The sequence below is a fragment of the Ursus arctos genome, unplaced genomic scaffold (assembly GCF_023065955.2).
Source record: "Ursus arctos isolate Adak ecotype North America unplaced genomic scaffold, UrsArc2.0 scaffold_9, whole genome shotgun sequence".
Classification (NCBI taxonomy): domain Eukaryota; kingdom Metazoa; phylum Chordata; class Mammalia; order Carnivora; family Ursidae; genus Ursus; species Ursus arctos.
The window spans coordinates 1955188-1981172 of record NW_026623111.1 but is presented as its reverse complement, the minus strand read 5'-3'; the positions used below and the strand labels follow the sequence as shown (position 1 = coordinate 1981172).

Genomic DNA, 25985 nt, shown 5'->3' with positions numbered 1-25985 from the left:
AAAAAAGAAAACTAAATAGAAAAAATAAGAAGAAGAAGGATAAAGAAGATATCAAACAAAAAATAACAGAGGTGGGGCACCTGGGTGGTGCTGTCGGTTAGGCATCAGACTCTTGGTTTAGGCTCAGGTGGTGATCTCAGGGTCATTGGATACAGGCCCGCATCGGGCTCCATGCTTACTGCGGAGTCTGCTGGAGATTCTCTTTCCCTCTCCCTGGGCCCATCACCCCCCACACTTACTCATGTTCTCTCTCTCTCTCTCTTTCTCCTCTCTTGCTATCAAAAATAAATAAATAAATCTTTAATTAAAAAAAAAGAAAAATAATAGAGGAAAATGGATTTAATCTTGAGAAGATTAAAAACAAAATAATGAAATAAAAGGAAATGAAACACGAAATGAAATGAAACAAAATAAAATACACCTCTAGGCGGACGGACTCCAACATAATACGGCAGAGGTAGAAGTCACCAGTATGAAGCAATGGAGAGGGGATATCACTACATATACCCCACAGACATTAAAAGCATAATAACAGGATAATATGAAGAACTACACCAGCAAATGTTTTAACTTAATGGAAAAGACAAAATCCTAGAAAGACACAAGCTACCAAGGCTCACACCAGAAGAAATAGACATCCTGAATAGCCCTGTTTCCATTAAGCTGAATTTGCAGTTAAAAGTGTTTCCATAAAGAAAACTCCCTGCCCATGGGCGCCTGAGTGACTCAGTGGGTTAAGCATCCCACTCTTCATTTCAGCTCAGGTTGTGATCTCTCTCAGGGTCGTGGGATAAAGCCCCACATGGGGCTCTATGCTCAGGACTGAGTCTGCCTGGAATTCTTTCCTTCTCCTTCTTCCTCTCCCTCTCCCTCAGTCCCTCCCCCCTCCAGAGCTCCCTCTCTCTAAAATAAATAAATAAAATCTTTAGAAAGAAAGAAGAAAGAAAGGAGAGAGGGAGGGAGGGAAAACTCCAGGCCCAGATGACATCACTATGAATTCCACCACACATTTCAGTAAAAAATAATAGCAATTCTATACAAACTTTTCTCAAAAGTTCTACACAAACTCTTCCAGAAACACTTTCCAATTCACTCTATCAGGCCCAGCATTGCCTTAATATCAAAATCATACAAAGACATTATGTTACATGACATCACAAGAAAAAACAGACCAATATCTCTCATAAACACAGACTAAAAATTACTTAACAAAATTTTAGCAAATAGTCCAGCAATAAACAGACAGAATAACACATCATAATAGGGGTAAGAAGGGATTATCTCAGGCATACAAAATCGGTTCAGCATTCAAAAAGCAATAAATATAATTCACTATATTGAACTAAAGAAGAAAAACCATGGGACCATTTTAATAGATACGGAAAAAGCATTTCACAAAATTCAACATCCATTTAGGATAAAAGCTCTCCACAAATTAAGAATAGAAGGTAATGTCCTCAACTTGATAAGGGACATCTACAAAAAACCTACCACTAACATCAAACGTAATGATGAAAGACTGAATGTTTTTCTCCCAAAATCAGGAACTATGCAAGGATGTACACTCTGGCATTCTTACTGAATACTGCACTGGGGATTCTCACCCCTGCAATAAGGCAAGAAAAAGGAAAACAAACAAGCAAAAACATACAAGAGAGGAAGGGGGAAAAAAGTATTTGCATGACTCCTCATTACATGTTGCTAGATTTGAATCTTCTCTTGTTAATTATAAACTATCTTAAGCATACAGAAAAATACAGAGAATGACACAAAAAACCACCTATTATTTTGATTTAACGTAGGTCAATCATCTACTTTAGATCTTTAATTCTTAAAAATTATTTTTTAGAAGATTTTCAGAAGATGGTAGCAATGACAGTATAATTTTTGAATCTTATTAAATCTCTATCCCAACCCTGCACAAAAAATTAGCTAGACCAACTAAGATATCAGTCAAAAACCTAAGGATGATATCCACAACACTAGGTAATAAGGCAGACCCACAAAACTGAAAATATAATTGGGTAGGGTTAACATAGACAAAGTGTAGGACATCAGCATCTCTGTAGGAGGAAGCAGAAGGAACCATGGACCATTTGCCAAACTCCCAAAAGAACCATCAGGAACTCGCTAAAAGCTCAGAGGGCCAATTTGAGAATAGCAGCTGAAACCGAGAGTTCTACACACTTAAATGCTTAAGAATTCTCCAAACTAGATATTTAAAATTGACTTTCAAGACAAAGTCTCACACTAAGAATTTCATGGTAATTAGAACCCCAAACTGATTAGCACAGAACTATAAAGAAAACAGGCGAAGAGTCCAAATCAAAACAAGGAAGGGGAACAGAACCCAATTGCTTCAACAAACTGCCGTATTTTATAGCACTTCACAAAAACAACAGAAGAGGGAGCTCTAGAGCCATGACATTAGAAGAGCTTTCCTGAGCCAGAATCCTCCAAGAAAACTAATTTCATGTAAAAATGAACAGAAAGGGGGGCGCCTGGGTGGCTGGAGGTGAGGCGTCTGACTTTGGTTCAGGTCATGATCTCAGGGTCCTGGGACTGAGCTCCAACACTGGGCTCTCTGCTTAGTGAGCAGTGGGCTTGTCCGTCTCCCTCTCCCTCTGCCCCTTCCTCCCCCTGCTCATGCTCTCTAAAATAAATAAATTAAAATCTTTAAAAAAAAATGAACAGAAAAATATCATGATCAAATACCATACAAAAATTATATCAAGAAAAGAGTGCAGAATCACATCCCTATAGATAATGAAAACACTCAAAGAGATGTCCACAAAACAGATGAGAACTATGACCTGTTATTTCATAACACGGCAAAAAAAGGATTAAAAAAATAATAAGACATATTAAAAAACATGTAATTAGAAAAACTCAGAAATGAGGGCTAGAACATAAAAGGAATTAGATATAAATGAAAAAATAATTTTAAAAATACTAAACTCAAAGTAGGAGAAAAGTGTGAAAAGGAGAAGTTTTTTAAATCATAAAGAAACGAAGCAATAAACAGAACTTGAGAACAAGTGACAGCTAAAGAAGACAAAGAAACTCCACCAGGCACAGGAGCGGCAGGAAACAAAGGGAACAGGGTAAACACTCAAAACCAATTCAGTGTTGCTATGATACAAAAGATCTGGAAATGCATGTCATCTGAGAAAATTAACCCAGGATGACCGATGCTAAGACATAGTTTGGTAAAACTGCTGGTCTCTAAAGAAAAACCAAAGTACTCTGAACATCCAGGAAAAGAGACCAAGTCACTTACACGGAAAGATTATCTTCAATTTTAACAGCAGTGCTTTTGAGCTAGAAGAAAACTAACTATTTAAGATACATGAAATGGGAAATGTGAGTGTAGGATCTAACTAATCAAACCAACTTCATATTGCCGTATAAAGGCCACAGCATGCAAGAACTCAGGAAACAAGTGCTTTCTGAGAAGGCTACTAGAGAAGGCACTTCGGACAACCAAAACTACTAGGGTACACTGACACGGGGACAGAAATAAAGATTTCGTTTTGAAATGGCCGATTCCAGACTGGGGGCAGGAAATACATGTGGTGAGCCGAGAACATCGCCTCATGGGGGATGGCTTGGAAAGTCAAAGACTACTAGGCTCAGGGGTCAACTTGGACGGACTTCCACTGATCAGAAGGGATAAGTGCAATGTTCTGAAACACATTATATATACTGTAACCTATGAGTTCAACACAATACTAAAAAATAATAATCGGTCATCTTAGAAACAATGACAGGAAACCAACTTATTTTGAAAAGGGTTACCTCTCCCATATAAACCATACCACTGGGCAACCAAAAAAAGTTGAGAGGAGACTCCTTTTCTTGTGTACATGCCTGAGTTCTTTTTTTTTTTTTTTTTTAAGATTTTATTTATTTGAGAGAGAGAAGGAGAGTGAGAGAGAGAGAGCACAAACAGAGGGAAGGGGCAGAAGGAAGGGAGAAACAGACTCCCTGCTGAGCAGGGAGCCTGACAACATAGGACTCAATCCCAGAACCCTGAGCTGAAGGCAGACACTCTACCAACTGAGCCATGCAGGAGCCCCATGCCTGATTTCAACAGATGACAGCGAGGAAACTGCTCCGCTGTGTGTGAAACTCTGACCCAGAAACAGGTCACCTACAAATAGTTTAGCAAGAGGTTCCCCTCGAACATGAAATGAGTGATGGAGACGGGGGTGGCCCCTTTCCAACCATGCCCCATTTCCAGGGAAGTTTCTCTTTACAGAAATATTCTAGCTAATAAATACAAAGGAGGAATAATATCACCATGTTGGAACCTTTATTAAATTAATGGGCCTATCTATTGAGCATCAATGGCTGCTAACAACGCAAAAAGAAACAACCAGACTATGCGCCTCCTGACAGAACACAGAACCACCTACAGAAAGTACGCTTTGCCAAAAAAAACGAATCCAAGCACAGTCAAGCATCCAGATCCAACTACCAGCTTGCTGTAAATACGGAAGACAAAAGAACATGTTAGCAGTACCATCGAGATAGAATCAGAAAATTCAAACTGTAGCAAATTCTACAGGCCAACAAACCCATTTTTTTTTAAGATTTTATTTGTTTATTTGTCAGAGAGAGATAGAGCACAAGCTGGTGGAGCGGCAGGCAGAGGGAGAAGCAGGCTCCCCACTGAGCAAGGAGCCCGATGCAGAACTGGATCCTCGGACCCTGGGATCATGACCTGAGCCAAAGGCAGATTAATCGACTGAGCCACCCAGGTGTCCCTCTTTAGTTTTTTTTTAAAGATTTACTTATTTATATGAGAGAGAGAGAGAGAGAGAGCAAGCGGCAGGGAGGGACAGAGGTAGAGAGAGAGAGTCCCAAGCAGTCTCCTCACTGAGCACAGAGACTGATGCGGGGCTCGATCTCACAATTCTGAGATCATGACCTAAGCTGAAATCAAGTCAGATGCTCAACTGACCTAGCCACCCAGGCACCCCTCCTCATACTTTAAGTTTAAAGAAAATGGGTTTGGGGCACCTAGGTGGCTTACTCGGTTGGGCATCTGACTCCTGGTTTCAGTTCAGGTAATGATCTCTGGGTCGTGAGACTAAGCCCTACATCAGGCTCTGTGCTCAGTGGGAAGTCTGCTTGAGATTCCCTCCCTCTCCCTCTGCATTTCCCCCGGTACTGAGCATCAGTGGCTGCTAACAACGCCTGGGTGGCTCAGTTAAGCATCTGACTTCAGCTCAGGTGATGATCTCAGGGTCTTGGGACCGAGCCCCGCATCGTTGGGCTCCCTGCCCAGTGGGGAGTCTGCTTGTCCCTCTGCCCCTCCCCTGCTCGAGCACGTGCAGCACTCTCTCTCTCAAATAAATAAAATCTATTCAAAAGAAATAATTTTTTAAAAAATAAAATCTTTAAAAAGATGGTGTTTCCTTCCAAGAGGATGATAAGGGAGAGGCAAGCAATCATTACCCTGAATTTCTTTCTTAACCCAGGTGGGAGTTATAAAGGTATACACCTTAATATCACTTGTAAGTTACGTATCAGTTGTTCTATGCCATCTATATATGTTTTACAACAAAGGTTGTAATAATTTGTTTTTAAATTTGTATTTTTAAGAAACATACTATTAGATATAATTAAAATAAGATTTCTTCCTCTTTTTTTGGTGTGGCATTATTGCAATAAAATTTCCTTTTTTCTAATTAGAAGACAATACACAAGTAAATACATTACATCATTCTTTTATCTAATTCATACGAGACAGCACTAGAATCCATTAAGAATCATGTGAAAATCAGAAAATCTGACTATGGTTTGACTTCAGCCTAAAAGTTTGAGCTAGTTATTTAAATGGTATTCTCATCACTCGCTGGACATTAACAACACATCACTCTGGTGGGTGTTGGTCAACTTCTAAGAATACCATGGAACTGACAGGTAAATAGCAAATGCCTGGTGGCCTAATGGAAACCACTGGCGTACGCTGGCCCATCAGAAGCTGACTACCCAACGACTGTCAGATACTGGTCCATCACGCAGTGCACACTAGGTCAGATCAGCTGACGCTCAAGCTACCCTGGGTTCACCTGTCATGTTAACATTTACAAATTCAACAGCCATGGCAAAGCTCCCCCACCTGTGCACAGCTAACCGTTCTTTGCTCACACTCACCCATCCATCATCCCCCCGCCCCCCGGCTTGCTTTTGGAATTTCTCTGTTTCTCACCCATTTACAAGCAGCAGTAAGGAATGATGGATAAGAAATGCTGGCCCGGCTGAAATAAGTTCAGGCAAACTACTCACAAGCACTGTTTCTGATTAATTTTAGTTCATAAAGGGTCTGAGAAGCCACACAAAAAGTCATCAACCTGAGAAATAACAGTCCCATTGGCTCATAAAAAAGGGAGCCATCTGGGACACCGGGATGGCTCAGTTGGTTAAGTGTCTGCCTTTGGCTCAGGTCATGACCCCAGAGTCCTGGGATCAAGCCCTGCGTCTGGCTCCCTGCTCCACAGGGAGTCTGCTTCTTCCTCTACCTCTCTCCCTCTGTGCGTACGCTCTTTCTCTCTCAAATAAAGTAAAATCTTTAAGAAAAAATAAAAATAAATTTTTAAAAAGGGAGCCCTCTACATTCAGGACATTTTCAGACTTACAGCTTATCTTTCACTATAACTAAAACATTAGTTTTGAGAAAACTCGATTCTATGCATTACAATGTACACCGATCTATTTCACGAGAGAAACTGTCAGGAAATGTAACCTACGAAATGACAGAACATATATGCAGAGTCAGGAACTACTCACTCATGTTTAAGGCCGCCATCCCTCCTTGTGGAGCTGCAGGATAGACATTCGGTACGTTCGTGGTCATGAAATCCGCAATCTGTTGTAACGCCAACAGGCCTGTGGGATTCTTCCCCTTCTTAAATTGTTCCTGTATCATCGATTCCAACTCTTCACAGAAAGCCTAATAAAAGGCAAATTAAAACAGTGAGACACCATTTCTTTTCCACTCCTTGGGAAGGCAGAGGTAACTAACACACAGACTGCTTTTTTGTTCGTTTTCATCCAGTGCTAGAAAAGTAAATGGATATTCTCATTTATTACTACTTGGAGCATAAATTGCTACATTATTTCTAGAAACTAGTGTAAATAATTCAAAGCTTGAAAATCTGAACATTCTATAGCTAATAATCTTTTCTAAAGAAATAATCAGGGACATGCTCAAAGATTACTTCATATGGATGTTCATTCCAGCAGGACTGACAAAGGGAAAGCAGGTAACAGCCAACATATGAAACAGCAGAGAACTGACAACACACACAGATCCACCTCACAACAGAATTCTATGCACACAGTGAACACGAAAGGCTGAGAAAAATTAAATAACATTAAATTGCTCTTGATACATTTTGGATTGTGAAATGGTTGTAAAGCAATACCATCAGTGTTTTGTAAGAGTGAATACATATCTAAACACAGAAGACTAAAGTAAATGCATCAAAATGTTCACTATAATTATCTTAGTGATGGAATTATTAGCAATTTCATGTTCTACTTTATACTTCTCAGTATTTTCTTCAAAACAGTTTTTTTCAAAATAGATTCTTTTAATTACTTTTTAAAAGTTGAAAAAGAGATCCTAAAACATTTGTCCTTTATCAAATAATCCTAAGCTTTTTTAAAAAGATCCTATAATTAGGCAAAAGGATTAAGTTGGGTTGATGGTGATTTTAATATAAAGTCACTACTGAAACTATACAGGTTAATTTATAGCTTTGTTCTCCCAAACCGTATTGAAATCATTTTCCACATATCCTGTAAACAAATATCTTATCAAATAAATACTATTTAATATGAAAATGTGAGCTCACTGAATGAACATCCACATCTGATTTTAAACACTCTGAGGGCTTCTGGATGATTCTATATTAAACTTCTAGTTTTTCGGTGCTTGAATGAAAACCTGAAAAGATATATTGCCCAGGGACAGTCTAAGTATAGCTATCACTTGCAGGAAGTAAGCGACACATGTACTACATTTAATACAATGGTATAAAAGAATGTCAGGGACCAAGAGCTGCTGGAGGAACCCCTATTTACCATATCATGACAAATGGTGTCACAGATCATATTCTGTGGGAGTGAAGGAAGGAGGAGAAAGCGGACAGGGGCTTTGACAGCAAAGAAGAAATCAATCAATGAAACACAGGTATTCAGCCATCTTTGTTATCAATGCCGAGCAACGATCTAGACAGATATGCAAACACAGGATAAAGGGATACAGACAGATGCAGAGAACCTCACTAAAGGTCACAGAGTACGCCGGGACAAAGGACGCAACAGTAAAACAAGCCCCCTGCCCTCACAGGCCCTCAATCTCAAAAATCAAATCATCTATTTCCACGGTTTCCAAATCCACAGATGTATCTATGGGAAGCTCAATTCAACATGCATGTACCATGTACGTACACACCACAACTCAGCACACACAGTGCAACACACGTTAAGTATCACATGCTGTTCTATGCAATGAAGAGATGCAGCTAGAAAAAATGGTCTTTGCCATCAAGGAACTTAAAGCTTAGCATGTAACACACAAAAAGAAAACCACAATGCAAGAAGCCCTCAGGATCCACAGCATCCCTGATGACCTACATGTGCAGTAAGGAGTGGAGCAGTGTCCGGTGAGCTACCCATCCAGACCCCAGCGTCTAGCTCCAGCCAGCAGTCACCGGCCAGTGACCCCGTGTGCTTCCTTGGTCCTAACTCCCCGTGGTTCAACAACCACACCCTCACCTCTCAGCATCCCGCCTGCCTCTCCTCCAATCACCTTTTCCTCCAACTCACCCGCCTCCCACGTGCACAATCATGTCCTAGACGTGCTCTTTCCTAACAACTGTGCCCCAAGCATGGGTTCCCCAAACACCCCCTCCTAGCATCCAGCTCACCCTTTCTTCAACTCCATCTTGACCCCATCACCTGTCCACCACCCCTTACCTTCCCTGTGTCCTGACCTCCCTCGGCTAGCTTAAAGCCTTGGTTTAACATAACCATTCCCTTGCTCACACATGCAACTATTTACCATTTTACCCAGCAAAACCCCAACCCTGGTTAAATTCAACCCTTCACTCTTTCTACTCATGCTGCTGAAAGTGGCTGGAGGGGGTGCGGGGGTGGGAGAGACACAAACACACAGGACAACACCATGCTGCCTTGTCTCACTACAAATTCATGACCCCAACCTGAGTGCACCCTTCGCATTAACCCAAGGACAGCCCATCCCCTCACCCACTCTCACACCCTCTCTCTCCTCACACCTCCCTGAGCCCATTCTCAGCAGGTGACCCCACTTACGATTCCCTGGAACAGAAGATCAGCCTGAAGAAAACTCTCTCAAGCTCCCTCCGGCATCTATGCAACCATCAGCATCTGGGCTTTCCCACTCCCTGCAGTGGCTCAACTCTTGTGCTCCGAACACCAAGAGTCCAGCACCAGTATGTTACTAGGAAGCAATCGCAGGCTTTCTGGTCTTTCAGCTTATGTCCTTTCTCTGTTCCAGGGTCCCACGCTGCATTCAGATCCGTAACAGTTGATGCTATGTGTGTCCTAGACGACCTGTGGATGGGGGCCCGCACACACTAGGTGCCATAAGTCGACTTTCTGCACTCCGCCCCCAGTGATGTTTACTTAGCTTCTTGCAACTTTTACATAGGAAACTGCTCAAGCCAAAAGTCTAGATGTTCCCTGATTTCTTTCCTTCCTCTTACCTACCTCTTCCTCGCCATCCACCACCAAGTCCTATTAATCCTACCCTCAAAATAAAACTCAAAAATTACTGACACCTCCTGCTTGAAAGATGGTTTTCTCTCTTGCCCCATGCAATACTTTTTTTTCTTTTTTTTTTTTAAGTAGGCTCCACACCCAAAGTGGGGCTTGAACTCACGACCCTGAGATTAACAGTCACATACTCTACAGACTGAGCCAGCCAGGCACCCCTACAATACTTTCTTTCTTTTTTTTTTTTTTTTAAAGATTTTATTTATTTATGTGACAGAGAGACAGCCAGCGAGAGAGGGAACACAGCAGGGGGAGTGGGAGAGGAAGAAGCAGGCTCCCAGCGGAGGAGCCCAATGTGGGACTCGATCCCGGTACGCCGGGATCACGCCCTGAGCCGAAGGCAGACGCTTAACGACTGCGCTACCCAGGCGCCCCTACAATACTCTTTCTATACCAAACCCAGAACGAATTCTTTAAAAACAAAATCGTGGAGCCTCCTTAAGATTCTCTTGCTTGCACCCCCCCACCCCCTACCCTCTGCTCCCACTCGCGCGCGCTCTAAGAAAATAAAACTGAATAGTGCCACTCCCGTCTGCAGCCCCCTGATGACTCTACTATACTCTGAATGCAAAACAAACTCCTGACCAGAGCCTACAGAGCCTTCCAGGACCTGCCCCCTCCCTGTTGCCTCCTGTGCTCAGACCACACTCGTGCCTTCTGACCCTCCAAGCCCATCCAGCTCATCCCTCAACTAGGGATTGCACTAGCTGCCCTCAGCTGGAACACTGCTCTCCCCACCCCTGCATGGCCAGGTCCCTCTGCTCATTCAGATGCAGGTGAAACGTCCCTTCCTCAGAGAGGACTGTCCCAACCACCACTCAGTCTAATCACCCCACTGCTTCCTGCACTGCGCTTCTGTTTGTTATTGCTTGTTCGCCTCCTTCGAGGAGGGTGTGAAGTCTGAGACTTGACCCAGGTGCTTACCCAGGTGTTACACACGTGTCAAAATTCACCAAGCTGTACACTTAAGATATGCATACATTCCTCGAAGTTATGCTTCCACAATATGCAAAGAGTAATGATAACCAAACAAAACCTACTACAGTTAGATGACTTTTTTGTCCTGTTCACTGCTAAGTGTCCAGGTTCCTTGAACAGCATATAAAAGATAACCAAACATTAAAAAAATTCAATGAATGTCTGCCAAATGACACCCCGAAGTTTTAAGGGAACAAAACAAGATTAGAGGGGAAAAAAGAATAAAGCATATACAAGGGCAGCACCACCAACACAAGGAACCGATGGAGAAAGAACTCCTTTACACAGACACAAACAGAAGACAGTGGGCGTGCTTGCGGCTTAAAGTGCTGGTGTCACTAAAGGTAAAACCAGCCATTGATGAGGTCCTGTTAAGGCCTACCAAGTGCCCAGCACCAAACGAGGTGGTCTGGAGGGAACAGTAATTTTTAAATGGTCCAAAAATAAAGAGACTCTATGGAGAAGTAGTGAGAGTAAAAAGGAAAAGCAAACACCTCCTCTCCTTTATGATACTTAAGATCTTTCATTTATTTTGCCTGATAACTTGAACTGAATGGAATTCTTTCCATACCCATGCACATACACACGAGCACGGATTTCCTGGGTGAAAACGCAGGGACTCTGGCACATACAACAGAGCTAAGAGCTGAAGTATCAGAGAAGGAAGAAGACACTTCTGCAGAGAAAAGGCTTCTCTTACGGGACTCTGCAGGATCATGGACACCCTCTTCTTCTGCTCCATCATATTGAAGTCCTGGCGAAGGTCCGGTGCCATGTTCCTCTCTCGCAAGTACTCTGGATTGTTCTCATCCACCCTGTCGAAGTATCGTTCCTTATGAGGGGCTGTGGTCGGGGGTGGTGAGGTCACCACGGCAGCCCGAGTGTCACCATTCATTGCACAATCTTTCTCGGTTCCTACAGAATCAAAATACAAGAAAGTCTTGTGTTTGAATCAACGTCCAATAATTTCATCACAAGCACATCAGCCTGACAAACACAATCTTCAGCATGAGAACATTATGAGTGACTGAGTCGGAGCCATAATGTGTGAGGCTTCTTTGTGGCCTCGGAGGCACAGGGCTCATCAGCCATCTCCCACCCTTCTACTGAACAGCGGCATTTTTCGGCCTCGCCATTGTTCTTCATCAGACAACAGGAGAACAAGCTCACAAAGCTATTATGTCCTCTGTCAAACTGAAAAATAACTAGATGCTGAATTTTTAAAAAATATTTTATTTAGGGGTGCCTGGGTGGCGCAGCGGTTAAGCATCTGCCTTCGGATCAGGGTGTGGTCCCGGCGTTATGGGATCGAGCCCCACATCAGGCTCCTCCGTTGTGAGCCTGCTTCTTCCTCTCCCACTCCCCCTGCTTGTGTTCCCTCTCTCGCTGGCTGTCTCTATCTCTGTCGAATAAATAAATAAAATCTTAAAAATATATATATATATTTTATTTATTTATTTGTCAGACAGAGAGCGAGCACAAGCAGGGGGGAGCGGCAGAGGGAGGGAGAGAAGCAGACTCCCCACTGAGCAGGGAGCCCCACGTGGGGCTCAATCCCAGTATCCTGGGATCATGACCTGAGTCGAAGGCAGACGTTTAACCAACTGAGCCACCCAGGCGCCCCTAGATACTGAATTTTGACAAGATAGTTTAAGTCATGATGCTGTTCCACACAGACAGGACCTACCAACAGCAGAACGGTTCATTTCAGATTTCAGAGAAATCTGATTTATGATATTTCCCAAAAACGTGTCCGTAGTGATTTTGCAAAGGATTCTCCAAACAGATCAATAAGAAAGCAGCTGCTCACACATCTGTATTCGTGCAAACAGGAAATGTTCCTCATCAGATCACGTTTTCAGTTCAAAGAACAGCAGGTACTGAAAATGTCAACACGCCTTAATTTGTGACTAATCTAAAAGATGCCCAAACGACCCAAATTTAAAAGTCTGGTATTATGGCTACTTACTCTTTTTAATCCCAATCTTTTATTTGAAATGATGTTCAAATACGACGTTATATGCATCTTTAACTACTAAATCTCTAAAGAGCACCCTTTCCTAATCATACAAATAGTTTCATTTCTATTGCTGACAGCTCTAACTATACGTATGAAACATCTACTGAGCATCTATTACGTCTCGCCACTGGGCTAGGCACAAAAAGTAATCGGACACTGTGCTCACCTTGGGGAAGCGGGGTTCACAGACTCACGGAGAAGGGAAGAGGGGTTGGTGGCGAAGTCATCAGCATAGAGACAGCAGCTAACACCGGAGAGAGAGACACTGGCTAGCGGAACCCGGAGTGGGAAGGAGCAGAACCAGCACCTGGGGCCATCTCCAGCACGTAGCAGTATATAAATCCACAGTTTTGAATCAATTAAGAACAAGAAGGAAAGGATGAAGAGACAAGCTGAGAAAGAGACTCAAGAGCCACGAGCAGAGTTTTACTGGTGAGTGGACAACAGTTCCTCAGGCCACACAGGGTGAGCAAGGAAGAGATTTTAAAGAGTTGATTAAATGAGCAAGTCAAATGCAATCCATACCCCTTCCTTATACAGCACACAAAAATTCATTCCAAATGGAGCACAGGCCTCAATGGAACAGAAAATGGAACAGAAAAATCTATAAAATTCTTAGAAGAAAACACAGGAGTAAACCTGAGACTTGGGGTCAGGCACGGGTTCATACGACATCAAAAGGACAAGCAACAGGAAGAAAAAAAGAGATAAAGTTTGTGCTTCAAAGGACACATAAGTAAAGAGACAGCTACAGAACGGGAGGAAGTATTTGAAAATCATGTATCTTCGAAGAGATCTACATCCAGAATATATAAAGAACTCTTACAACTTAATCGTTACAATCAAAATTAAAAAAAAAAAAACTTGAAAACCATCACGTGGCCTCAGTGGAGGCCACAAAGAACACAAGAATGGAGCAGCTGAGACCTCCTGCATTCCTGACACACAAAATCACAAGACATGAATAATAAGATAAGGATTTTGAGCTCGGAAGTCCCAGGACTGCTTGCTATGCTGCAGCTGAGCATGGAAACAATGGTGATGAGGGGCGGGAGAATCCAGCTTCTCTCACTTGTACTTGGTCCTCTCACGTCCCCATGTGAGATGAGGGGGCTTTACAGATGAGGGGGCTCAGGTCACTCAGCTAGGAAGGGAGGACTGGGTTCAAACTGCAGGCCATCTGGCGGCAGAGCTTTTGTTCTTAACCTCTAAGCCGCACTGTAAACAGTGAAGGGGCGGGGGGGGGGGGGGGGGGGGGGGGACATGGGACAGAAGCTGCAGTGCGGGGAACCATGGCCCCAAAGGGACGGGAAGGGATGAAATTCATCCAGGTCCTAAGAGTCTGCATGTCTCATGAGCTCCCAAGTCATACCAGTGCCACTGAACTTGGACCACAATGGGAATAGCAAGGCTTTAAAGAAGAGTTTATATAAAAAATATCTTACGGTACAAGAGCCAAAGAACCAGTTGGAGAAACCCCCACCTCTTTTTTTTAAGACAGATCAATTTGGATATTGCTCTTCTGAAGCCTAAAGATATGACAGGAAAAACAATATGCTCACAGTGACACTATTTCAAGGACTCAAAGACAAAGTATGAAAACAATTTGGGACTAAAAGTCAACACAGAAAAAATAAACCAAGGACCTGAATGTAGTCTTTAAAACTGACTCTTCTCTAAGTGTATCCTTTAAATTTTTAGTTTAATCTGTTCACTTTAACCTAGTTTGTTCTAAAAGAATGACGCAAAGAACAAAACAATGGTCGTCTGACAGTTCTTCATCAGATGCAAACGAAGCTGAACATTCTGAGCCAATGACACAAAGGTTCCACTTCAGTGGTTCAAAAACAAGAAAAGGAGAAGAAGAATATACAGCATTGTTATTTCTCTATCACTAAGTAACTCCTGATCTGAAGCCGTTTACACCAGTGAATAAGGACGCGGGCAACACTGCAGAGGGAACCACAGCTGTTTCTTGTGCCAGAGCTGACTCACAATCTCTGAAAAACGAGATAAGGCAGAGATTGTTTGTTTTTTAAGATTTTATTTATTTATTTGACAGAGAGAGACAGCGAGAGAGGGAACACAAGCAGCGGATGCAGGAGAGGGAGAAGCAGGCTTCCCGCCAAGCAGGGAGCCGGACGCAGGGCTCAATCCCAGGACCCTGGGATCATGACCTGAGCCGAAGGCAGATGCTTAACCGACTGAGCCACCCAGGTGCCCCAAGACTGCTCTTTTTACGACAAGCTGCTGTGCGAATAGGGCAAGACGAACTGCAGACCAGACATGCATGTGTCCGTCCCTTCCTTCAATGAGGAAGTCTATAAACTTAAAGTATACATATTCTGAGCCCAGTAATCAAGAAAAAACATAATTCCATTTTTTTTTATTTTATTTTATTATTTTTTTTTAAATGATTTTTTATTATATTATGTTAGTCACCATACAGTACATCCCCAGTTTCCGATGTAAGGCTCGATGATTCATTAGTTGTGTATAACACCCAGTGCACCATGCAATACGTGCCCTCCTTACTACCCATCACCGGTCTATCCCATTCCCCCACCCCCCTCCCCTCTGAAGTCCTCAGTTTGTTTCTCATAGTCCATAGTCTCTCATGTTTCATTCCCCCTTCTGATTACCCCCCCTTTCTTTATCCCTTTCTTCCCCTACCGATCATCCTAGTTCTTATGTTCCATAGATGAGAGAAATCATATGATAGGTGTCTTTCTCTGCTTGACTTATTTCACTTAGCATTATCTCCTCCAGTGCTGTCCATGTTGTAGCAAATGTTGAGAACTCGTTCTGATAGCTGAGTAATATTCCATTGTATATATGGACCACAACTTCTTAATCCAGTCATCTGTTGAAGGGCATCTCGGCTCCTTCCACAATTTAGCTATTGTGGACATTGCTGCTATGAACATTGGGGTGCATATGGCCCTTCTCTTCACTACGTCTGTATCTTTGGGGTAAATACCCAGTAGTGCAATGGCTGGATCATAGGGTAGCTCAATTTTTAACTTTTTAAGGGACCTCCACACGGTTTTCCAGAGTGGCTGTACCAACTTGCATTCCCACCAACAATGTAGGAGGGATCCCCTTTCTCCACATCCTCTCCAACAATTGTTGTTTCTTGCCTTGTCTATTTTTGCCATTCTAACTGGCGTAAGGTGGTATCTCAGTGTGGTTTTGATTTGAATTTCCTTGATGGCTAATGATTTTGAACATTTTTTCATGTGTCTGTTAGCCATTTGTATGTCTTCATTGGAAAAGTGTCTGTTCATATCTTCTGCCCATTTTTTGATTTGTTTATTTGTTTCTCGTGTATTGAGTTTGAGAAGTTCTTTGTAGATCTTGGATACCAGTCCTTTATCTGTAGTGTCATTTGCAAATATATTCTCCCATTCCGTGGGCTGCCTCTTAGTTTTTCTGACTGTTTCCTTGGATGTGCAGAAACTTTTAATCTTGATGAAGTCCCATAAATTCATTTTATCTTTTGTTTCTCTTGCCTTTGGGGATGTGTCATGAAAAAGGTTGCTTTGGCCGATGTCGTAGAGGTTGTTGCCTATGTTCTCCTCTAGAATTTTGATGGATTCCTGTCTCACATCGAGGTCTTTCATCCATTTGGAGTTTATTTTTGTGTATGGTGTGAGAGAGTGGTCAAGTTTCATTCTCTTGCATGTAGCTGTCCAATTTTCCCAGCACCATTTATTGAAGAGACTGTCTTTTTCCCACCGGATGTTTTTTCCTGCTTTATCAAATATTAGTTGCCCAAAGAGCCGAGGGTCCATTTCTGGGCTCTCTATTCTGTTCCATTGGTCTATGTGTCTGTTTTTGTGCCAGTACCATGCTGTCTTTGTGATCACAGCTTTGTAGTACAGCTCGAAATCTGGCATTGTGATGCCCCCAGCTTTGTTTTTCCTTTTCAACAGTTCCTTGGAGATTCGGGGCCTTTTCTGGTTCCATACAAATTTAAGGACTGTTTGTTCCAGTTCTTTGAAAAATGTCCTTGGTATTTTGATTGGGATAGCACTGAAAGTGTAGATTGCTCTGGGTAGCATGGACATTTTAACTATGTTAATTCTTCCGATCCATGAGCATGGAATATCTTTCCATCTTTTTATGTCTTCCTCAATGTCTTTTAAGAGTGATTTATAGTTTCTAGAATATAGGTCCTTTACGTCTCTGGTTAAGTTAATTCCAAGGTAACGTATGGTTTTTGGTGCTATTGTAAATGGGATGGATTCCCTAATTTCTCTTTCTTCGGTCTCGTTATTCGTGTATAGAAATGCAACTGATTTCTGAGCATTTATTTTGTATCCTGCCACGTTACTGAATTGCTCTATAACTTCTAATAGTTTGGGAGTGGCTTCTTTTGGGTTTTCCATATAGAGTATCATGTCATCTGCGAAGAGAGACATTTTGACTTCTTCTTTGCCAATTTGAATACCTTTGATCCCTTTTTGTCGTCTGATTGCTGTTGCAAGGACTTCTAGTACTATGTTGAATAATAGTGGCGAGAGTGGGCATCCTTGTCGAGTTCCTGATCTTAAGGGAAAGGCTTCCAGCTTTTCCCCATTGAGAATAATATTTGCAGTAGGCTTTTCATAGATGGCTTTTATGAGATTGAGAAATGTACCTTCTATTCCTACACTCTGAAGGGTTTTAATCAGGAAAGGATGCTGTATTTTGTCAAATGCTTTTTCGGCATCGATTGAGAGGATCATATGGTTCCTGAGTCTTTTCTTGTTGATATGATGTATCACGCTGATTGATTTGCGAATATTGAACCACGCTTGCATCCCAGGTATGAATCCCACTTGATCGTGATGGATAATCCTTTTAATGTACTGTTGGATTCTATTAGCAAGTATCTTGTTGAGGATTTTGGCGTCCATATTCATTAGGGAAATCGGTCTGTAATTCTCCTTTTTGATGGGATCTTTGCCTGGTTTGGGGATCAAGGTAATATTGGCCTCATAAAATGAGTTTGGTAGCTTTCCTTCTGTTTCTATTTTTTGAAATAGCTTTAGGAGAATAGGTATTATTTCTTCTTTGAATGTTTGGTAGAATTCCCCAGGAAAACCATCCGGGCCTGGAGTTTTGTTATTTGGAAGGTTGTTTATCACTGACTCAATTTCTTCATAATTAATTGGCCTGTTTAAGGAATCAATTTCTTCCGGTTTCAATCTTGGTAGTTTATAGGTTTCCAGGAAGGATTCCATCTCTTCCAGATTGCTTAGTTTATTGGCATATAGCTGTTGATAAAAATTTCTAATAATCCTTCCAATTTCAATGGTGCTCGTCGTGACCTCTCCTTTTTCGTTCATAATTTTAATAATCTGGGTCCTTTCTCTTTTCTTTTGGATAAGTCTTGCCAGGGGTCTGTCAATTTTATTGATTCTCTCAAAGAACCAGCTCCTAGTCCTGTTGATCTGCTCTACTGTACTTCTGGTTTCTGCTTGATTGATTTCAGCTCTAATTTTGGTTAACTGCTTCCTCGTGCGTGGATTAGGCCTGTCCCTCTGTTGCTGTTCCAGCTTCTTGAGGTGAGAATATAAAAACTGCATTTTAGATTTTTCTATTCTTTTGAGTGAGGCTTGGATGGCTATGTATTTCCCCCTTAGGACTGCCTTTGCAGTATCCCATAGGTTTTGGACTGTTGTATTTTCATTCTCATTGGTCTCCATAAATTGTTTAATTTGATTTTTGATTTCCTGGTTTATCGAGTCATTCCTGAGCAGTATGGTTCTTAGTCTCCAAGTGTTTGAGTTTCTTCCTAATTTTTCCTTGTGGTTGAGTTCCAATTTCAGAGCGTTGTGGTCTGAGAATATGCAGGGGATAATTTCAATCTTTTGGTATCGGTTGAGACCTGTTTTGTGTCCCAGAACATGGTCTATTCTTGAGAATGTTCCATGGGCATTAGAATAGAATGAGTATTCTTTGGTTCTGGGGTGTAGTGTTCTATATATATCTATGAGGTCCAACTCATCGAGTATGGCATTCAAAGCCTTTGATTCTTTGCTTAGTTTTTGCCAGGGTGTTCTGTCTATTTCTGATAGTGGAGTGTTGAGGTCCCCTACTATTAGTGTATTTTTATTTATATGTCTCTTTATTCTGGTTAAGAGTTGGCTTGTGTATCTTGCTGCTCCCCTGTTGGGGGCATATATATTTATAATTGTCACATCCACTTGTTGAATACTTCCCTTAAGAATAATATAGTGCCCTTCTGCATCTCTAACTATAGTCTGTAGTTTAAAATCCAATTTATCTGATATGAGAATTGCTACCCCAGCTTTCTTTTGAGGTCCATTTACGTGAAAGATGGTACTCCATCCCCTTACTCTCAGTCTGAATGCATCTTTGGGTTTGAAATGAGTCTCTTGTAGACAGCAAATGGATGGGTCATTTCTTTTTATCCAATCTGCAACCCTGTGGCATTTATGGGATGGTTCAAACCATTTACATTAAGACTGATTACTGAGAGATATGATTTTAATGTTGCCATGTTGCCAGTAAAGTCTTTGTTTGTATTGGCTGTGACTTTCTGTTCTGTATCACTCTTGGGGCCTTTTTACTTTTATAGAACCCCCCGTAATATCTCCTGTAGGGCTGGTTTCGTGGTTACGAAATTGGTTAGTGACTGGCGATTCTGAAATGTCTTTATTTCTCCATCAATTCTGAATGACAGCCTTGCTGGATAAAGGATCCTTGGCTGCATGTTTTTCTCTGAAAGAGCTTTAAATATGCTCCCCCAACCCTTTCTCTCATTCCAGGTCTGTATAGACAGGTCTGACGTAATTCTGATGCTTTTGCCTTGGTACGTGAGAAATTTCTTTGCCCTGGCCGCTTTCAATACTGTATCCTTGCATCTAATATTTGCGAATTTCACTATGACATGACGTGGCGTAGGTTTGTCATGGTTGAGCTTGGGAGGGGTCCTCTCTGCCTCTTGGACACGAATGTTTGTTTCCCTTGCTAGATTAGGGAAGTTTTCAGCTACAATTTGTTCAAATATCTCTTCTAGACCTCTGTTTTTCTCCACCCCCTCGGGGATGCCGATGATTCTAACATTGGATCGTTTCATTGAGTCAGTAATCTCCCGTAACCTACATTCGTGGGCGTGGATTTTTTTAAGACCATCTTCTATTTTCATTTTTTCCTCTATTAACCCATCCTCCAATTCACTAACCCGTTCCTCTGCTTCTGCGACCCTGGCCGTCAGAGCCTCTAGTTTTGCCTGCATTTGGCTCATAGAATTTTTAATTTCTGTTAGATTCGCTCTCATTTCTGTCCTTAGGGATTCTATATTCTCAGTAACCTTTTCGTTAATAGTTTTTTCAATTCTACTCATCATTTTGACCATCGTTACTCTGAATTCCATTTCTGATAATTTGGTTACATCCATATCCATTATTTCTGTGGCAGAGGCCACAGAATCACTGTCTTTTCTTTGCTGGGGGGGGCTTCTCCTTCTTGTCATTCTGATGAAGAGAGGTTGCGGGGTTTCCAGAGCCCAAATTATTGACTGGGTCCCAGGCCGTGCCCCTTGTTTTATAGGGATCTTAGGGATGTGGGCTTCTTCTTTAAAGATTTTATTTATTTATTTATGTGGCAGCCAACCAGCGAGAGAGGGAACAGAAGCAGGGGAGTGGGAGAGGAAGAAGCAGGCTCCCAGCGGAGGAGCCCGATGAGGGACTCCTTTCCGGAACGCCGGGATCACGCCCTAAGCCGAAGGCAGGCGCTCAATGACTGCGCCACCCAGGCGTCCGGGTTGTGGGCTTCTTGATTTTTCAGCCTGCCTTCTGTGTTCTGGGGGAGGGGCCTGCCGCGCCGATACTCAGGCAGCCATGTTTGGGTAGAGTCTTGGCGTCCCCTGCGAGGGGGGATGGGGATGGGCGCTCCCTGAGCCGGTATTTCCAGGCTTTTGTTCTCTGGTGGCTTTCCCTGGCGGTTTGCTGTGCCTCTTCTGAGAGTCAGAGCAGCAGCGGCCGAATTTCAGCCTCTGTCACAGAACAGAGGGATTGCGGCCCGTTCTCTACTAATGTTCTGGCCACTTTAACTCCGTTACTGTTGGTGCTGCTCAACCCTGCAGCGTCCCGGGATGTGCGCCCCACACCCGGCGTCCCAGCCCTCACTTCCAGGGCCGGCGCGTCTCTGTCCTTTGTGTTTCTAATGCCGCCAGCCGCCAGCCGCCAGCCGCCAGCTGCCCCGCGCGCGCTCCCGGATCTCCCGGTCTCAGTCTGGATCCAGTGAGCGCACCGGGATTCCGGTGTTCCGCGAGATGCCTGGTGGCGCGCGCACCCGGCTCACGGTCTCAGTCTGCTGTTTTGCGGGTGCCGACCACGAGCCCGCCCGCTCTCCCGTGCAAGTGGCTACCGCTTCCCGGCGCCAGAACGCGGCGGCTCCCTCCCCCTTCCGTTTATCTTCCGATATCTGTGCACAGTTTCATGGCTCCCCGCTTCGTACCTCAATACTCAGCGCTGGAGATGTTCATTTGTAGAGATCCAGATGCGTCTTCCTGCGTCTCAGGCTGGTTCCGTGGTTGTTTAGGCTGGTCTGGTACCTATCCAGCTCGACTCGGAGGACTGGCTGAAAACGGTGTCTCCTACTCCTCCGCCATCTTAACTCCTCCCAACATAATTCCATTTTTAAAGCACAAACCTGTACTTAGTTTTTGTCAATTATGCCTTCAGGTTTCATTAACCTAGCTTTTAAGAGCATGTTAAGACAGCAAATTTTCCTAGAAAGATCTCTACAAGTAAGTTATTACTTAATCCAAATTTTTAAAAAAGAAATGGGAAGGGGCGCCTGGGTGGCTCAGTCGTTAAGCGTCTGCCTTCAGCTCAGGGAGTGATCCCGGCGTTATGGGATCTAGCCCTGCATCAGGCTCCTCCACTGTGAGCCTGCTTCTTCCTCTCCGTCTCCCCTGCTGTGTTCCCTCTCTCGCTGGCTGTCTCTCTGTCAAATAAATAAATAAAATCTTAGAAAAGAAAAGAAAAGAAAAGAAAAGAAAAGAAAAGAAAAGAAAAGAAGAAAGAAGGAAGGAAGGAAGGAAGGAAGGAAAGAAAGAAAGAAAGAAAGAAAGAAAGAAAGAAAGAAAAAGAGAGAGAGAAAGAAAGAAAGGAAAGAGAAAGAAAGAAAGAAAGAAAAGAAAAGAAAAGAAAAGAAAAGAGAAGAAAAGAAATGGGAAGGGGCGCCTGGGTGGCACAGCGGTTGGGCATCTGCCTTCGGCGCAGGGCGTGATCCTGGCGTTATGGGATCAAGCCCCACATCAGGCTCTTCCGCTATGAGCCTGCTTCTTCCTCTCCCACTCCCCCTGCTTGTGTTCCCTCTCTCGCTGGCTGTCTCTATCTCTGTCGAATAAATAAAATCTTTAAAAAAAAAAAAAAAAGAAAAGAAATGGGAAAACACAGATGCAAAAAAAAAAATTCTGGCAACATTAGAGTATTTTATAATAATTTAAAAGGTACTGGGGCGCCTGGGTGGTGCAGTTAGGCACCCAACTTTGGATTTCAGCTCAGGGCATGAGCTAGGGGTCGTGAGGCTGAATGAATCGTGCTTCAGGCTCCACACTCAGCGGGGAGTCTGCAACTCTCTCCCTCTGCCTTTCCCCTCTCGCACACTCGCTAATAAATCTTTAAATAATAATAATAATTTAAAACATAACAACAAGCCCACTAGTTGTTAATGTCTAACAGTACACCAGTGGTCACAAAATCAGTATTAAAATCTGCTCAATACATTATGAAACTATAAAGATTCCTTGGCATAACACACATAAGAGATTTTAACATTTAAGTGAAAAACTATAAAATTTCCTATTCTATTCTGTAATCTTATCACTACTGTAATTATGATCACACAGACAAGATGATACAATGGCAAATGAGCTGTACTAAAGCTGAACAAATTGATTAAAGAGAAGTGCGGATCAGTGTTTCTCTATCTCGATACTCTATCAAGCTGCAATAATTTTACCTGTGTAAAAATTTTAAGATTTCACTAATCTTAATATGTTGCTACCTAAATCAAAGGAACCTCTGGGAACAATCCCTTCAAATAAACACACAAACGCAACAGAACCCAAAGGTCTGGATGAACCCTGACAACCAAGGTTGGCCTATCCACGTGACATCTCACATCCACCCTGCCCACGTCACTCCTGGACACACAACAGCCTCCTAATTAGTTTCTCTACTTCTTGTCTCCCAACAACCCCCGCACCAAACCATTCCCCCAGAGAGAACAGGGAGTTTCAAAATTATGCCTGATGTCGGCACACGCTGCCCTGCTTAAAACCCGATGGCTAATAAAAGGACTTTAGCTGAATCCTGATCTAAATCTAAAAATGAGATTTGAGACAGTTAGACATGTGAACACCAACCAGACTTGGATGGCATTAAGGAATTATTATTAAAAGTTTTAGATGTGATATTATTATGGTTATGTTAGATATATAAGATACATACAGAAATACTGATGGATGACATAATATCTGGAATTTGCATAAAGCTTCTCTGAGGGGAGGGAGAGTACGGGTTACACAAAACAAACAAGACAGGCCACGTGCTAATAATGTTGAAGCTGGATGAAGGATAAAGCGGGATTCACCACAGTATTCTGTCTATTCTGTAGTGTCTGAAAGGCTCCATAATTTTCCCTGTTCTTAGACTAAAGCACCTCAAGACCCTACATAAAGCTGGTCTCTGCCTGCCTTCAGATGAACATATTCCAGCAAGTTCTTTCACACAGAAACCACTGATAAGGGGATGAAAGGATATTTTAAGATTAACGTCCCTTGTCTAATGTCCCACAAGACACCACTGTGCCTTGTATGTTATTTACTGGTCTGGAAATAACAAAGTGTGTCCTGGAATATTCTTTCTCACCAAAGTTTCTAGCCCCAGGATGATCCATCCCAATGTGTAACTAAACCTTAGATCAGAAACTAGACAAAGTCTTGCTTCTCTTAAATATCTATGAGTTCATTCTAAAGCCTGTGGAATGATTCAATTATTTCTTCGCATCTCCCTTCCAGCACAGACATTTTGCTAATGGGTAACTACCCCAACCAGTCACTTGATTTACTTCTGAATCACTAAAGGCAGAACACTCAAACCAAAGGCTGAAACAAGAAAGTAGCCATTAACAAAATTCTCTGCATCAAGTGTCAAGAGAGCCATGTCGGTTTCTAAATATTCTTAAAACATTTCTCAGAAACCATGACTGCCAGGTGATAATGAATTATTGCTCCAAAGAAAATAAACCAGAAGGTATCAAAAATGCTCGTGTAGTAATAAAAGTGGTAGTTTCTGCTGCTGTCCTTAGCCACCTGATACCCAACTCCAGGCAGCCTTTGGAGTCGATAGGAGAGTAAGAAAAGAAGGGACCTCTGTACCACCTGCCTTTACTTCTATGGCGCTTAACAAAATCCCCACTACTGCTACTTCCCCTATTATGTGCAAGGCACTGGAGATAAAAAGTTGCAAAATGAGTAGATGACAGACAAATAAAGGTAATCAAATACTCTTGCTGCCATGACAGAAACCCACTTATGTATCAGCAAGGGAGAAATGTCTGATGGTAAGAGGCAAAAAGAACAGAGTGAGGGTGTTATGGGTTGAACTGTGTTCCCCCCAAATACAGCTTATTTGGAAACAGGATCACTGCAGACATAATTAGTTAAAACAAGGTCATACTGGAACAGTATGGGCCCCTCATCCAAAATAACTGGTGTCTTTACAAAAAGAGGACATTTAGATACGATACAAATACATCTCACCGTGTGAAGATGAAGGTAGAGGTCAGCTGAGGTGATGGATCTACAAGCCAAGGAATACAAACGACTACCAGAAAATCACCAGCGGCTGGTGGAAAGGCCTGGAACAGATTTACCATCATGGCCTCAGAAGACACTGACCCTACTGACACCTTCATCTTCCATTTTTGGCCTCCAGAACTGAGACACAGTGAATTTCTGCTGTATGAACCACCCAGGCTACGATACTTTGTCATGGCGGCCCCAAGAAACTAACACAGAGGGCTGTCCGGAAAGCTTCACAGGAGAGGTGCTTTTAGAGCTCACCCCAAACAAAACAAAAACAAAAAATGTAGTGATGAGAAGTGATGGACGTGTTAACTTGACTGTGAGAATCATCTATACGCATATCAAATCATCAGATTGTACACTTTAAATATACTACAATTTTTTCAATTATACCTCAATAAAACTGGGGGGGAAAGCTTTAAAAAATGTGGAGTCTTCGCTGTAAAGAGTGACAAGCTTTTAAACAGGAGGAGCCGACACTGATGGCTAAGCTTGGGCAAAGGACTGGGAACAGTGCTGCATCCAGTCCACACCCTGTCCAGCGCCTCGGGTGGGAAAGCAAGAGAGACGTGAAAACTCTAGCCAGAAATTCATGATGAACTTCTAGCAACTGGGTTGCTATGCCAGTCAACGAAAGAGGAGTCCCTAATATCTACTGGCAGGAGGGAGTCCAACACCGGAGCTCTCTCCCAAATTAAACAGAACACAAACGTCATGAGTTACACCCCTCACGGCTCACATTACCAGCTTTGTTCTCCACTTCCCCTAACGGACAAACACCCACCTTATGTTTAAGATTCTTCTTCACAGGTTCAGGCTGAGTGCTGTGCCCTACTTGGGACCTCAAAGTTAAGTAAAAGCCTTTAATTACTCTGATCGGATCATTTCTATTCCTGTGTCTCCGGATGTTCTCTTGCAAATGAAACTGCTCAAAAGTCCCCTTTAAAATAACCACTGCTTACTGTGTGTAAGTGCTGATCTAAAACTCACTTGCAGGGTGCCTGGGGGGCTCAGTCAGTTGAGCGTCTAACTCTAGATTTCAGCTCAGGTCATGACCTCAGGGTCCTGGGATGGAGTCCTGCATTGGTGGGGAGGGGGGGGGGTCCCCGCCCAGCGGGAAGTCTGCTTGTCTCACTTTCCCTCTGCCCCCCCTTGCATGCATGCCCTTGCTAATAAATCTTTTAGTAAGTAAAAATAAAAATAACACTCAATTGTATATGTATTAACTCATTTTTCCCCACAGATAAGATAACTGAGGCACAAAGCAGTTCAGCAGCCAGCACGAGGCTGCTGCATCTGAGCTCCAGCGGCCTGGCTCCA

General features: G+C 42.7%; 1 protein-coding gene across 4 annotated transcripts in view; it reads right to left on the bottom strand.

The window, feature by feature from the left end:
- Nucleotides 1–25985, bottom strand: part of ADD1 (adducin 1) — a 91780-nt gene that overhangs the window by 31366 nt on the left and 34429 nt on the right. For all 4 annotated transcript variants that reach the window (XM_026485835.4, XM_026485836.4, XM_026485837.4 and 1 more), the window contains exons 2-3: nucleotides 11513–11727; nucleotides 6799–6961 (exon numbers count right to left, since the gene is read on the bottom strand). In XM_026485835.4, the coding sequence (XP_026341620.3) occupies nucleotides 6799–6961; nucleotides 11513–11707 (358 nt within the window). In that variant the 5' untranslated portion in view covers nucleotides 11708–11727. The remainder of the gene's footprint in view (nucleotides 1–6798; nucleotides 6962–11512; nucleotides 11728–25985) is intronic.